The 15,602-nt window shown below is 39.8% G+C and overlaps 1 protein-coding gene across 3 annotated transcripts in view; it reads left to right on the forward strand.

The window, feature by feature from the left end:
- The window catches only part of SEMA4D (sema domain, immunoglobulin domain (Ig), transmembrane domain (TM) and short cytoplasmic domain, (semaphorin) 4D), a 44,601-nt gene that overhangs the window by 8,445 nt on the left and 20,554 nt on the right, over positions 1-15,602 (forward strand). For all 3 annotated transcript variants that reach the window (XM_009329597.1, XM_009329598.1, XM_009329595.1), the window contains exons 3-12: positions 1,106-1,251; positions 2,474-2,536; positions 4,908-5,006; positions 6,224-6,317; positions 7,272-7,385; positions 8,320-8,471; positions 10,245-10,420; positions 10,533-10,689; positions 11,488-11,710; positions 12,164-12,279. In XM_009329597.1, the coding sequence (XP_009327872.1) occupies positions 1,106-1,251; positions 2,474-2,536; positions 4,908-5,006; positions 6,224-6,317; positions 7,272-7,385; positions 8,320-8,471; positions 10,245-10,420; positions 10,533-10,689; positions 11,488-11,710; positions 12,164-12,279 (1,340 nt within the window). The remainder of the gene's footprint in view (positions 1-1,105; positions 1,252-2,473; positions 2,537-4,907; positions 5,007-6,223; positions 6,318-7,271; positions 7,386-8,319; positions 8,472-10,244; positions 10,421-10,532; positions 10,690-11,487; positions 11,711-12,163; positions 12,280-15,602) is intronic.

The following is a 15,602-nucleotide window of genomic DNA, read 5'->3' on the forward strand; positions in this document are numbered from 1 at the left end:
CCTGTCTCTGTCTGCTAAAGATTGTTGCATTTAAATGTGGGAAGCCTACTTTGAATAGGAGGGGGAATCTAGTTCAGTGGAGGAGTGAACATGTGGAGTTGTATGAACCAGTTCATCCATTTGGGGAGAATTTTCCTGCCAAGTTAAAGATTTTAAAATTACATGCTTGAGAATCTAGTTTAAAATGAACGTTTCCAGAGTATTATAGTTGAAAATGTGCAATTTCTAATGTTAGAATTGGGACCAATAATACATTGTTTTCTGCCTGTATTTTAAAAAGACACACTTAATTAATCTTGTGGTAGTGTCTTGCACAAAATATGGTCTCCCAAGCTTTCAGTTATTTTTCCATTATGGTTTTACATGCAGAAAAAATATTCTTGTATATTAGTCATTTTGTGTCATCTTTCTCCAAGCCATTCTGTTCCACTCTGCATGCTTCCTCATTCCACTGCCTTTCCCCCCGTGTCTCCCTCTTTCTTTCATCTTCTTCCTTTTCATCTTGATTTTTCCCTCATGTTATTTCTTTCTATCATACGTGTTTCATCTCTGGTCTCCACTTCAAAATCAGCTTATTGACTCTCTGTATATGGTCCCTCTTTAGCTTCTGTGTCGTCTTTCTGCTGTGGTAATATGCTGAAGTGTTGTCTTTTAAGGTGCAGGATTTTTTGTGAGATTTGTTCAGGGCGGTTGCAAGGGGCATGGTGACTGACCTGATTTTTCACAGTAGGTGGGACAGAAAAGGTGAGGAAAGACCTGACAGTGGATGTGTAAAATAGAAGGTTAGAAAAAAGGGAATTAACAGGTAGAAAAAATGAAGGAAGACGTGAGTTATAAGGATCACCACAAGAGGAACTGTTTAGGCATTTGAAATTGAACGAGAAAGCAGGGACCGGTGATTTTGATGTTGATGATGGGAGCTGCTGTTTCTGCAGAACCAAACTTCTGAGGGGTCTCTGATCTGTTACATGGGTTTTCCGAACTAGCCTTTGTTGTTTTTAAGATATCCAACAGCTGTTAGACAACTTAGAAAAATGACTCATAAACTCGACCCTAAGTGGTCATGTTTGTTCATGTGGTACTATTTTTTGTTTAATTTCAACAGAGGTCCAGCTAATACATTTTCATGAATCAGAAGTGTCAAACTATTCAACCTTGCTGTTAAGTGAAGACGAAGATGTTCTGTATGTAGGAGCCAGAGAAGTGATCTTTGCATTAAATACAATGAATATTGCTGAAAAGCAGCATGAGGTATGCATTTTAATACATTATCCTCCCTGTAAAAATTGTACTCCAAATTTGACTTCATTTCCTGATATCAGTAGCACTGCGCTTTAGGTGGTAGGTACCTAAAAGAGATACGCTGTGTGGGCTACTCCTGTGTTATTTCTGGAAGAAGCTATAGAGCAAAACATGCCATCAGATGAGCAGAAGAAATGAGAAGTTGGATATAAACAAGTAATGAGAGGTCTCCTTAGGTATTTTCTTCTTGGGGACGGGATGCTGGACTGGACAGACTTTGGCTATCATCTGTAGTAGTGGTTCTTAAACATATTTTTATTATCAGGGGTGGGCCATCTCCTGTTAATCTGAATCAGAAGGTAATCTAATCTGAAACAGAAGCAAAGTTGCAGTTTGCTCAGGAGTGGCAGGCTGCAGACATCCTTCAAATGAAATGAGGGCCCTGTCCTTTTGGTTTCAGCTTCTGTTTTGTGTCTCTAGGTGTGTCTGCACAGCAAGTGGTGAGCAGACAGGTCTGATCCAGCATGCTCAGAGAAGTACTCTGGATGTGCTGACGTTGGCTTCTCAGAGTAGATTAGCCCATGCAGAAGTCTGCTAACATTGTATTGCTTCCAGTTCATCCCAGGCTCCTGCTTTTCATCCCATCAGCAGCACAGGCTGACACTTAGAGGTGTGGCATGGAGTCCCACCCAGGATGTTTTGGAAGATGCTCATATGATTTTTAATCTGAACAAAATGTTCATGGGTGGTGGTGGGCAATTTCACCAGCATATAAAACTTGTTTTATGAGTCCATGAAACTGTCAAAGTTGTACTTCTCCATATAGTGTAAATTGGTCCAATAAATTTTCTTTGATCTGCCCCCATCCTCCCCAAGTGTGAATGAAATTGAGAAGTACTTAAAATTGAGAAGTACTTAAAACAGTTACAGTTGCATTTCCCTAATGCGTATAGCAATGGCAACTTCATTAGCGATTTGCGGGGAAACATCATGATGAACTCAAAAGGTAATAGCAGTGGTTTAGCCCCACTTAAGCCACATGCATTTGGAAGTGTCGTCTCCCCAGGAAAGACTGGCTTTGAACCTTTGAAAGCTACTTGCAAAATGGCTTGCATTTGCTGCAGATAGTCTTAGGATTGCCTTTTTTTGTGTGTTATTGCAAGATTTTCAGACCTTGCATTGAATTAAAATGCTTTGAATGTGCCTTTTTGTTGCTTGTTTTTTCACTTAGTTACACTGGAAGGTCACTGAAGATAAAAGAACTAAATGTGCAGTCAAGGGCAAATCAGAACAGGTATGTACTTTTATTGAACTTTGAGAAAGATGTTACACATTTCACTTGAAGAGGAGTGATGTTAAAAGAAGAAAGGCTCCAACTGTTTGAAATTAAAATTTTCAAATAATCACCTAAATTCTTTAATTAACTTGAGCTTTAGAAACTGCAGCATGCTTAGTCTTTTTTTTTTTTTTTTTCATTCTTAGTTCATGACTTCTTGCTGGTGAATATTATTTGAATGTTTGAAAACCTGAACACACCCTTATGGCTGCTTAATGGTACAAGTTTTTCTGTTAAAATGATAAACCAGTATTACTTTCACTGAGGTATTTGATAGCAACTGTTGTGTTTTGTTATTGCAATAATTCCTCCCAGCATTTGATTTTATGAAATGACTGATAATTTTGTTTGCTTTGCTTTAGGGCATAGGGTTTATTTATTAGGCCAGTGCTGTTCCACCAGTGTATTTTTCACTAACTACATATATCCTTATTGTGGTGCTTAGCCGGTGTGCCCCTTGCGGTAACACCTTGCTGGTGTGACCGCTCAGACAGCTCCCCAGCACCTGAGCAGCCTGATCTCCTGCCAGCTAGGCCGTGCAGGCAGCTCAGCCCCTGGGATCCCTTGGTGTTTCTGGGAACCACGGGTTCCTTTCCCCTTGTGTAGTGCTACTTAGTTTAGTGATACGGTAAAGTGAGGGTTTACTGGGCAAGGCTGATGGTCAGGCTTTCAGCACAGGTTTGAAAGTAGAAGTCTGCAAGCCCTGCAAATACAAAAAGCAGTCCTACTCTACGCTTCCAGGGATTTGACATCGGCACCCCTGAACCTGCAGCCTCTTTGGTTCACACTGTTATAAAACCCCATGTGCTGCATCCAGGTCTGATAGGCATCCTGCATTCATGGGACTCCTCGAGGTGGGAGTGGGCTCCCTCTCCCTTGGCTCACCTTACTGCCTTTTCTTCGACTGACAACCATCAATACATTATCCTAACACGAGGTGTGGCAGGTATTTAAGGGCCATTTCCTCCTTGACTGCCTCTTCAGGATGCATCCGGAGAGTGTTATTTGCGTTCCTCAGGTTCAGTTGGGGTTACTAGTAATAATATTCGCATACAGCCATGATGAATATGAGATGTGAATTTCTCTCATGTGCATGTGCATACAGTTTAGCAGATGGTGTGTGCATCTCCACCAGTCCTCCGCAGAGATTATTGGTGTTAGTTAGAAGGGATGTTAGACCCCATAAATAGGTACTTTGCCAGAGGTCCAAACTTCTCTTCCTTTTTTTTTCCCTGCCCCCAGTTTAGCAAGTCACACTTATTGCCAGCCATGCTTTTTCCTCACTGTACTCAACCTTTTACGCGTGTTTTGCGTAGTGCAATAGGGTCAAGGTATTAAGACACTACTGCTATTTCTTACACTAAAATGGGCAGTCCTCTCCCCTACCCATCAACACTATGCTGTTTAGTGCCAGCAAAAAGCATTTATGCAGCTGTTCAAGGACTTCATCTGACAGAAAACTGGTTTTGCTCTTTTTTCCCCATCAGTTTTCTGCCATACCGAACCCACCATACAGTCACAGAAATACCTGGTTTGGCTCATAAGAGGGAAGAGTAAGGACAGTGCTTACACTTGCTTAAGTAGTTTATGGAACTACAGTACAGTGGTGGTATCTGGCTATGCACCAGCAAGAATTAAGGGGTGTTGTTGATACTGTTTTTTTTCCCTGTTTCTAAGTGGGTGTTTTACAGTTGTTTTTCTTGGTTATTATTCTGAAACTTTATGGTATCCTTTATTCAAGGCTTTGCTCAAACTCTTTGTTGTATTTCAGAGCCAAAGGAATTAAGAAGCTTCCTTAGATGAAAGAGCAATTGATACCATGGACTTATATCTGTCCTTTTTTTTTTTTTTTTAAGTGACACAACTTTGTAGCTAATTTAATGGTATTGGAGGTTTCTCTTAAGAAACAACCTTGACTATCACTTACTGTTCCATCTAGGCTTACAAGGGACGACAAAGTCTAAAACTTACTCCATGTTTAACTAGTTGTTCCCATAGATTGGATGTGTCTTTGGAGCTTGTGTTTTCATGGGACAACTTGAGATGCACCTTGCTGAGCATATGGTACTTGGTCATGCTACCCTGATAGGTACACTGAGGCAGCTGCGCACTACAGGCTGTAGGAAACCAGATGCTGCAGGACTAGAGCTCCTGGAGACTGTAGGGAGATGGTGTCCCAGTGGTGATTGTATCACCCAGCCTTACTGGTTCGGTGTGGCATAAGTAGCGGCAACAGATGAGCTGACAGCACAACTTTAATTGTTTGTTTATGTTGGAATGTGGAAGCTGTAGTTTATCAGACTGGTCCTTTTCTCATCCTCTGTTACAGACAGAGTGTCGTAATTACGTGCGTGTCTTGCAACAGCTGAATGATACTTTTCTCTACGTGTGTGGAACTAATGCGTTTCAGCCAACATGCGATTACCTGGTAAGAATGTACATACATTTTGACCCAATAACAACTGTAACTTAAAAGCAGCTCATTTAAACAATGAGTTAATCTCCATTCCCAAAGACTGTCGCAATTTCAGTGCCAGTCGTAACGTTTGGAGCATTTATTACACTGTCCCACAGTAACGATGGAGTATGGAAATAAACCGTACTGTTCCTTTTTCAAAGCACTTACTGAATTAGTGACTCATCTTGTTTAACTGCGGATTTACTTTTTCTTAGCTTTCATAATTCTTTGTGTATTGTCCATTAGCATAAAAACAATTTCTAAAACTGAAATTACATTCTTTGTGACTTCCATCCATTACCAAATCTCCCTGAAATTTCTCAGATTCCTGTCTCTGCTTGTCTTGTCTCTCTCTGCTCCTGGCTATGCCACAGCTTCATAGTGCTGAATGCTTCAGAGTGAAGTCTTGGCGCAAAATCAGAACTCCCTTTTCTTGCTGCTGATTCTTGTGTCGTTCTCCTTACTATGGCTCTTAACAATTCTGAAATTGAGAAATCTTGTAATTGTTTTGTTCTTTTTTTGTCTCCCATGCCTACAAGTCTGCCTGCCATCACCTCTGGAACATTGCCAGGAGTCATTGCTCTTAGCCTCCAATGTCTTCATTACACAGTATAACCGATCACTTCCCCAGTACTGTGGTTACAGTTCTCCCATCATCTTCCTGATCCTCATTCCCTTGGTTTTTAAGGGATTTACGAAGTAGCAGCCAAAGTACTCTGTTGCTTTTTAAAATCTAGTTAGATTATACGCATCTCACAAATCTAACATAATCTCAAATTGCTAAATCCACTTCAGAAAGCCTTCTTGATGTCTAAAACTCTCCATTTTTGTGCAGGCTAATTCAGTAATTGCCAGCTCTTTCCATATATCAGTTAACTTCTCTGCCTTTCCTGGTGTCTGGCTTTTTTGGATGCCCTTTCTTGAGGCCTGTCTGGATTTAACTTTTCGTCTTCTGGTCCCACTCTCACAAATCATAGGATCACATTTCCTCTCTGTCTGCTGGACTGGATAAGATTTTTCTGAAAATGTCTATGCCTTTTATAATTTTACAAAAAATGCCTTTGCTGGAAGCTGATGATATAGTCCATTATTTAGTGTTAATTTTTCAGTTACCTTTGCACGAGTCAAGTGGCTAAAAGAAAAAGTGCTAACAGTTGTTTTGTGGTTTTCAACTTAATTTTTTGCAGAATTTAATTTCATTTGAACTTGGAGGTAAAAATGAAGATGGTAAGGGCAGATGTCCGTTTGATCCTGCTCAAAGCTATACATCTGTTATGGTTGGTAAGTTCAGATTTTGCATACCTCAGTATTATGTATAAAAATGTTTGATCTTTTCCGCTGTCATTCTCCAGTCTCTCAATATCAAAATGGTAGATTGTGTCCATATCTTTACATCTTTACTGTGTATCTAGATAGACATTAAAATACTTATGTAGTCAACCTTAGCAAGTTTCTTAAAAGGAGAACTTAAAACTCTAGGTTGTTTTGGAAGCAACTTTTAAAATACTTATTTTAAAACTGTGTTTTCAGGTGTTTAACATATTTAGTCCAGGTAGTCTAAATGTACTTTGACTGCCTTTGTAGTATCAATTACTGTCATTTCAGTAAATTTAACAAGTAGAATTTTTTAGCTGTCCTGAAGACACATCCATGAGACAGAATAGGGAAGTGAGGTATTTATTGCAAGTGTATTACTGCATGGTTAGACACCACTGAATCTTGATTTGGTGAAACCAGAGTTCATGGCTGTACCCTGGTGTCACAAGATCATAAAAGAGAAGCTCAAAATAACACGAAACAGGAAATGAGAAAGGAAAGAACACACTCTCTGCATTGTTGCCTAAATTCTTAAAAGTTTCATTTGAGTAATGGTGGCATAGAAAGAGAATAAAATAATTACTTCCAAAACTTCTGTGGCATTTCTTAAGTAAATTTGCATGTTTGTATGTAAACTGTAGGTTTGCATGTTAAGTGTTAAAGTACCACAAAAACAATGCTGACTTCTGCGAGTTGCTTGTATTAGAGCAATAATAAACCCAAGTGTGGAAGTGTTAGCCTTGAGAATGGTCAGCAGAAATGTAAACATAGAAGACATGTCTGGGGCAATTTAGAGGAAATCCTTGTTTATCTTTTCTTGTGGGAAGTTTAAGCTTACATAGTCTCCTGAAATATTTATGTACCCTTTTTGGTATCCAGTGCATAAGAAAGTCTAAAATATTTGTTTTTGTGTTAAAGATGAGGAGCTTTATTCTGGGACTTCTTACAATTTCTTGGGAAGTGAGCCTATCATTTCACGGCACTCTCATCAGAGCCCTCTGAGAACAGAGTATGCAATACCTTGGCTTAATGGTAAGTGGGCGTGTGAACTGGCCCAACCAAATTGTTTTTCCTTCTTCAATGTCACACTTACAGACAAAGAGTTTAAGTGTCTTATCTGGGGTAAGGGGCAATTCTAATATCTCAAAGGGAATGGATTTTGTTGTGCTGGCTGACATGTGAGTGTGTGCCCTCATGTGTGCCATCAAGAGATTTTATTTTGAAATTTCAGAATTTTTATCAGCATTGACAATGAAAACAGCTTCAAGACATACAGTCTTCAACTTGACATTAAAGGGCTACAGTTTATTTTGTATCTACTTGTTCATCCTTGCAATAATGCAGCATAGTTATGATAGAGTAGGGAAGAGAATGGTTTTGGTCTCTAATGGATTTCCAAATTGAGCTGATCATGGTTCCTGATGATTTCAGCTCCTGAATTTTGAAATTCACCAAGTTTTGTGAATGCTCAGAGGTTTGTAGCTTTCTGCCAAAAAGGACCAAAATCATGAAGTTAGCATATTCCAAAAGATGCATTATGTCCAAAAAGTGCAGGATACTGAGTTTTGTAATACATGTGGTAATGATACTGTAATTTTTAGTATTTCAGCTAATAGCTGAAATAGAGGAGATGCAGGCAAGGGAGGGTACCTCTCCAGGCCCATTAGAAAACCACGCTCGAGTGTGGACTGAAGAACACTGAAGTAACAAGATAATCAGACCATAGAGATCTCTCGGGTATCTTAGTGCTTTCACATAGGGTTTGTGGGTTTGTTTTTTTCTCTTTTTATTTTTTTTAGAAATGCTATTCATATTATGAACAGCAAACTGTGTAGGCAGGTCAGTGACTGGAGAGCAGGTAAATGCAGTGTGATGTTTGGGTGAAAGAGGACTCCTAGAGGGTTTTTGAGGGAATCAAGTTAGTAGTCTCATATATAATATAAAATTCTTCTCTTTGTATCTGTAGAGCCCAATTTTGTTTTTGCTGATGTCATAAGAGCAGATCAAAACAGCACAGATGGAGAAGATGACAAGATATACTTCTTTTTCACTGAGGTGTCTGTGGAGTATGAATTTGTTGGAAAACTGATGATTCCAAGAATAGCTAGAGTGTGCAAGGTGGGACATAGTTCAATTTAATTTTACTAATTCAACTAGAATTTTGTGTGTGTGTTAAAAAGCATTTATTATTGTGGACTTATTGCCAATTAAATGGAAGTGGTTGAACTTAGTGAATCTTAGTGAATCAGCAATTTCAATCAGTTCTTCAGAACTGGGAAAGCCTAGTTGTCGCTTTGGGAACAAATACTTTATTTAATTTTTTTTTGTGGTGACATTTCAGTATGTCTGAGGGTTCTGCCCACCCCTGGGGGAAAAAAACAACCACCGCAAAACCCAGCAATGGAAGAAGTGCCTCCCCTGGCTTTCTTTTTTTTTTTTTTTTTTTTTTTTTTTTAAAACAACTCCCAAGTTTAAATACAGCTCCCTGGGAAGAACTGACTTTGGTTCTAGCTGAGCAGATAGGCTGTCAAGTTACTTTCAAGTAGCTGTATACAAACAGAACTGTAGCTGTGTCCACAGCAGAATAGGTCTTTACTGAGGTGTAGCAGATGGGACTTCCATGAAGCTGTTAGAACTGCCAGAGCCTCAAGGAAAATGGTCGCCAGCAGCCTGATTCTGTCACACTTGCTGTGTTTAAACCTCAGTGTGTTAGGCTGGTTCAAGTACGTACTCAGGAGTGTTGGTTAAAAATCTTGCTGATGAAAGAGTTTTTTGTTTGGTTTTTTTTTTTTTTCCAGGAGAAAATGTTGATTTAACAAAAACCTTTGCAGTGGAATGTATCAATTTCCTCAGGATTTTTTTTTCCAACAGGAAATTTATCTAGCTGTTTCATTTTGAGGTTGAAATGTTTTATTTTGACTTTACTGTTTTATATTTAAACACGGAAGTCAAAACATCAATAACAAGTTGGTGCCCTTGAGATTTCCATTAAACAAGCAGCTGGAGGCAGATTTACATGGAGCTTATTATTATGGCCTTCTGCCCACTGACAGCTTGTGCACACTTTAAAAGGGGAGTATCATGGAATATGAGAGCTTTATTGCTGCTGTTTGTTTGAAATAGGAATCAATGGCAGGTTGCAAATCTGTAAGCATTTATACTTAATTGTTTTCATAAATTTTGCAGATTTCCTTTAATACTTTGCATAACAGTATTGGATACTGAATGGGAAATATTTAATAATGTTCAAATATGCCTGCTTTTTTAAGAGAAGTAACAGAGCTACAGCTCGAGTATCAAATATTTTGAAACGTTTCTAGTCAATGTGTCTTTCCTTCTTTAAGCCTTGGTTCTGCAAATCCTTGATAAAGGTGGCAACTGCTTGCAGGATTAAGCCATTGCTGCATTTCTTCTAATGAAATTACTAATGTCAGGCAAGTTTTGAGTGCATATTGCAACATTAGAATTTAAATCACAGTTTAGATGTCACAGAACAAATGCAATGTTACTTATTTCTCTCAAGGGAGAGTATAATACTTCCATGGTTATTTTAGTTGTTCTGATAAGCAGGTTTTTTTCTAAGGGTACATTGCTCATCTCAACTTTTCAAGTGTTGCTGAAGTATGGGTCTTTTGTAAGTCTCATATCTCATCTTACCTCCATGTGTTGATAGAAACCATTCTGCATTATTTTTGTTGAATCAACTAATTTTCCTGTGGCTTCCTTACTTTTCTGTTTGTGAATCTGTTAACAGTTACTGACGTTGCTCTAGATGAAATGTTAGAAAATAACAGGGCTCAGTAATTTCATGCGGTATAGCAGTGGTTCTTAAATGCAAAAATGCTGCTAATTCTCCTCACAAACACCTTTTTATTTTTTTAATATCAAAAGAGGGACCAAGGAGGATTAAGGACTTTGCAGAAAAAATGGACTTCCTTTCTCAAGGCCAGATTGATTTGTACCATCCCTGATAAGAATTTAATTTTCAATATTATCAATGATGTTTTTATTCTCAAGTCTCCAACATTGAAGGAACCAGTGATCTATGGAGTCTTCACCCCACAACTGTAAGTGTGGTATAGCCTTTTCCTGGATAAGTACTTTTAATCTCAGTTGGTTACTACAACAAGTAACGATTACTCTTATGACTTTTTCTTTTGTTTCTTCCTGAACTTTTAGGAATAATGTGGGTCTGTCAGCAGTGTGTGCATACAATCTGTCTACTGTAGAAGAGGTTTTCTCAAAAGGAAAATATATGCAGAGTGCTACAGTAGAACAGTCTCATACAAAGTGGGTACGATACAATGGGGAAATTCCTAATCCTCGACCTGGTGCGGTAAGTTTCTGTCATCGTTTCTGTCATCTTGGATCTGATGACTAGTCTTTTTTAATGCTCAGGAGTAAAGAAACTAGAAAATAATAGGTAACCTATTAAAGCTTAATTTTAGTTTGCCCTGATCTGGATACTTTTTGTTGTAAAGGCTTTGTAGAAAAACACTCAAGTGATTTATTCTGAACTTTGTATCTAGGAATCAAAGCGGGGTGTTTTAATTTATAATTGGGCTATTTGCTGGTTTTGTATTTTTGTTATTTTGTTACTAATTTTCTAGTGGTGAAATAGATGTCAGTGTACACTAGGCAACATCAAATACTTTTTAGTTCAGATGAACAGAAGTATAGCAATCATTGCATTGTCTCAGTAGGTTCAGTAGGTTTATCCAATGCAGTGCATTGCTCTGCAAACTAAAATCTTCATAGTTCTAGGTCTCTTTCACACTTTTCTTACTTTATGTTCCCTGCAGTCATCTTGTTGGTACTGCTGGATGAGGTGACAGTTAAAAGTAGTTAAGAAGCATGAGAGTCCAGAAAGAGTATTTTCCTAAAATGTATTTTGGGCCCAAACAAAAATGTAGTCCGAAATTCAGGGATTAGTGCATTGCAGAAGCTGAAGTGCTATGAGACCTGTGGACCTTCCTTGGTAGAATGAGTATAATGTAAAGGTGTGCTTACTGGCCAAAATGATGCAGAGAAGAAAATGCATGTAGCTGCTGTTAATTGTCTCTATTTTGTACAAGTAAATGATATAATTTGGTTCTCTTTTTTTGGTTTGTTCCCCCCTGCCCTGCCCTGCTAGTGTATAAACAATGAAGCCAGAGCGTCAAACTACATGAGTTCTCTGAATTTACCAGACAAAACATTGCAGTTTGTTAAAGATCATCCTCTAATGGATGACTCAGTGACTCCGATGGGAGATAGACCTCGACTAGTAAAACGAGATGTGAAATATACCCAGATTGTAGTAGACAGAGTCAGAGCACTCAATGGCACCATATATGATGTTATGTTCATCAGTACAGGTGAGTTCTGCAAAAGGTGTGTGGTTTTTTTTTTAATGATGCTCTGGTTCTTTAGGCTGAAGTGTGTTCTAAGAGAAACTCTTGAGATTTCCATATTTACACTGCTTTTACACCAGCTGGTGTTTTCAAAAAAAAAAAGGGGCCATGGTGAGTAAGTGGAGAATCTTACATGCTTTGAAAAAGTATTGCAGGAAAAGACTGCAAAACTGCAGTGAGTACAGCAAAAACACACATAAGATAATCCCTAAGTGGTCATTCTTTGTCCCAAAATGTTATTCCTTGCTCAGAGCTCCTTATGATGGCAGATTTAATAGTTGCCATTGGCACAGAGTTGTGTGAAGTCTTCAGCTGAACAGCAAGCAGATTACTGAGACAATTTATAGCAATTGTGCAATTTTTTTCTGCCTTTTTATTTTAAGGATCTTACTTAAATATATTGCTTTGCTGTTTCAGATCAAGGAGCCCTGCACAAAGCTATCAGCTATGAAAATGGAATGCACATTATTGAAGAAACACAGCTTTTCCCAAACTTTGAGCCAGTCCAAACTCTCTTGCTTTCATCCAAAAAAGTAAGTGCTATAAGCATCACAGCATTCATCTCACTGTGCTTTTCCACAAAACTTCTTAGGTACCACCTTGTAACCTTGTCGTGAAGGAAGAGTACTGTCACTGTGCACAGAGCCAAAGGCTGCATCTGTAACTCCTTGCAGTGCAGCAATACCATGTAGTGCCTGCTGCATTTCAGTGTGTTTGGTAGGTGGCAAGCTTCTGAAGGTATGTAGAAGGGGAAGGTGGTGGTGGTGGGCACAGGTGTGCAGGACTTCACTTGGATTCCATGTGCAGAAGCTGAAAGCTGTAACGTGTTTTAAGGTACTTGTTTTCAGGTTAGGAGTAATGTAAAAATCCTGACCCCTTGTGGCCATTGCAAATCTGCAGGAAAAATCCTCGGGGGTTTAGCAGAGGAGTGGTATATTTTTCTGAGGAAATAGACCTGAGAAGGGGGAATGGTCTTGTCTAGCAGAGAGACTCATAATTGTGTAACTAATTGGTTTCTGCTGTCCCAAATCTCTCAGGTTCCTGCATGCTAGATGTATTGTGAGAGCAGTCATGTTGGTGTGGCTGGGGGTGAGGACCACTGATGAGGTCCTGTCTGCCCAGCAGGGTACCAGCTGCAGCTCCAGCTGGAGGACACAAGCCTTGCCGCTCCAAATCCAGCGGTCGTTCTGTGCTATTAATCAGTCGCTGGGTTTAATCCTGGCGTGGTTTTGTGATAGTGGGAGGATAATCACTGCGTGTACTTTGTGCGCTAGTTAGGCTTCTGGCCCTAGTTACTCAGACCTGCAGATCGTAGAATCGTAGAATCATAGAATAGTTTGGGTTGGAAGAGACCTTTAAAGGTCATCTAGTCCAACCACCCTGCCGTGGGCAGGGACATCTTCAACTAGAGCAGGTTGCTCAGAGGTCAGGTCCGACTTGACCTTGAATGTTTCCAGGGATGGGGCATCCACCACCTCTCTGGGCAACCTCTTCCAGTGTTTCACCACCCTCAGCGTAAAAAATTTCTTCCTTTTATCTAGCCTATATCTACCCCCCTTTAGTTTAAAGCCATTCCCCCTTGTCCTGTCACAACAGGCCCTGCTAAAAAGTTCGCTGCCATCTTTTTTATAAGCCCCCTTTAAGTACTGATAGGCTCCATGAATGTCTATGAAATTATTACCCTAAGCAGTGGCTTGTAGCATCAGACCCGTCAACTGGCTAAATTTTGTGATTTCTTAAGGAAAGAATGACTCTGTTGAAGTGCCTGGTAGTAATACTGGCATTCAGTAGCTACCTAGTGATCGGTAAGTGCTCTGCAGCTAGGGATTTAGGAATACTGCCAAGACATCTTAGAAACAGCTTTTATTTTTGTGTGATATTGAATAAAACTTCGCATGCCAACATGATCAACTCAGTGGAAGAGAGCTTTATGCCATAATTCTTTCAAGGTCATCTTGCATGCTTATTTGTCCTTTCATGCTTATGATAGAAGTCTTGAGGACAGAGTATACTTTTGATAGACAAATGAAAATCCGTGATTAAAAACTTCTGTGCTCATAGATTTCAGTAAAGATGTTTGTATTATTTTTGTATGATGCATCACACCGGCAACTTACTATATATGTATGTGTGTGTGTATATATCTCATGCGTGTGTGTGTATATGTATATAAATATAAAAGTTTGCTGATTTCGTCTGCTTTACCTGCAAAGAAAGCTTCAAATGCCTTGCTTGGACAGGGGGTTTCAGCATTTGCCCTGTGATGGAAGATGATGATAGATAACTCTTCTAAGATATACGCTAATGCCCATTCTTCTAATTGTGGGTAAATTGTGGGGTCATTCATACACTGGCTTAATTATGATTCCCCCATTTCTGGGGAGGGGAAGGGAAGGGAAGGGATAGGCATTACAGCCTGGTACCGAAGACACATGATCTAGCAGTTTCAGTATGCACTTGGTAGCCAAGGCTAGTGTAGAAATGATGGCACTGAATTTATTCGCTCTGAATCCAGGTACCACATTCTCAGTTCCTCCAGAATATCCTCAAAGGGGGCAGTGTGAGACATGGCATAGGGGCTGCATGGGGAACATGCTGTCTTTTCACAAAGAAACTTCTCTCAAAGCTTAGGATTGAAACAAAACACTGCTTCCCGCACGGCACTGTGGAGAGTAACAGCTTGTATCTTCTGCAAGGGAAAATTTCCATGTTGCTAGAATAACTTCTGACACAGAAAACTAACACTCAAAACTGAAGCAGTGCTGCCCAGTATATTCCCATAAAAGCAGCGGTCCTTTTGAGCAATGAGGAGTTGGAGGTTGGGTTAGGTGCCAGAGTCATGAAAGCTGGATGGTCACGGTACCACCCAAGCAGGAATTACTTCTGCCCCTCAGTGTGAAAACACAAGTTTCTACCTCCTTGGACATCACAGTAGCAATGACAGTCAGTTGCTACTGAAGTGCTTCATAGAGCTGGTATTGTGATAATGTGTAGTGGTATCCCATAGTAATGGATTAACCACGAGAGGGTAATAGTTGTTACCCTGATGGTGGGCTTCAGACCTCCCCAGAGTCAGAGTCCTTTCTGAACACATTATTGCAGTAGTCGCCAGGCCCTTCCCATATACCTTCAACTTGTTTGGAGGGTGGTGGGCAGAGTCAGATGATCCTCATAACTCCCACTTGACTGAAAGATGTGTCTGGATTTTTTAAAATGGTCTGCTCAGCTCACTGCATGTTCTCTGAAATTTGTGGACATACCAGCTGGGAGCCATGCCGAGACACTACAACCCATAGGCAGTGTTACACTGTTGGCTTGGATGTTAGCTAGCAGAGCACTAGAGAGATGAGCAGCACTCAGTGCATTGGGGGAGCTTTCTGGTAGAGTTAGGAGGCTTTTCCTAGAAAGTCGTAAGTCTCCACCACTGCAGACTTCCTTCTGTGGGCACTCCAGCATAGTCCAACACTAATCTAAATTAAATTTCAGGATGAAAGACTGCATTTGAATGTGTGTCACTGAAGTTTGATTCTCTTTCAAAGTCCATCTTCCAGCAGTGCCAGCAGATTCTTTTTTGATCCAGTTTTGTCTTTCATCTTCCAGTGTCAAGAGTTTCCTTGAAAGCTGTCTGCATGCTTCATATATGGGACGATCCAAACTGGTTTGTGCTTGGTCTTGTAGCTTCCTCTAGAGACTGCTAGAGTCAGAATGCGTCATTCATTAGCTTAATTTTAAGACAGACTTCCTCATGATCATTGCATTAAAGAGACTAACCTGTTCCGAGTTCTCATGGCAAAACCTCCTTACATCCTTAGTAAAAGAGCGACAGTGAGCCCCAAAACCTAAATCCAGTCCTAAG

This window comes from Pygoscelis adeliae, unplaced genomic scaffold (genome assembly GCF_000699105.1).
Source record: "Pygoscelis adeliae isolate BGI_AS28 unplaced genomic scaffold, ASM69910v1 Scaffold138, whole genome shotgun sequence".
Taxonomy (NCBI): domain Eukaryota; kingdom Metazoa; phylum Chordata; class Aves; order Sphenisciformes; family Spheniscidae; genus Pygoscelis; species Pygoscelis adeliae.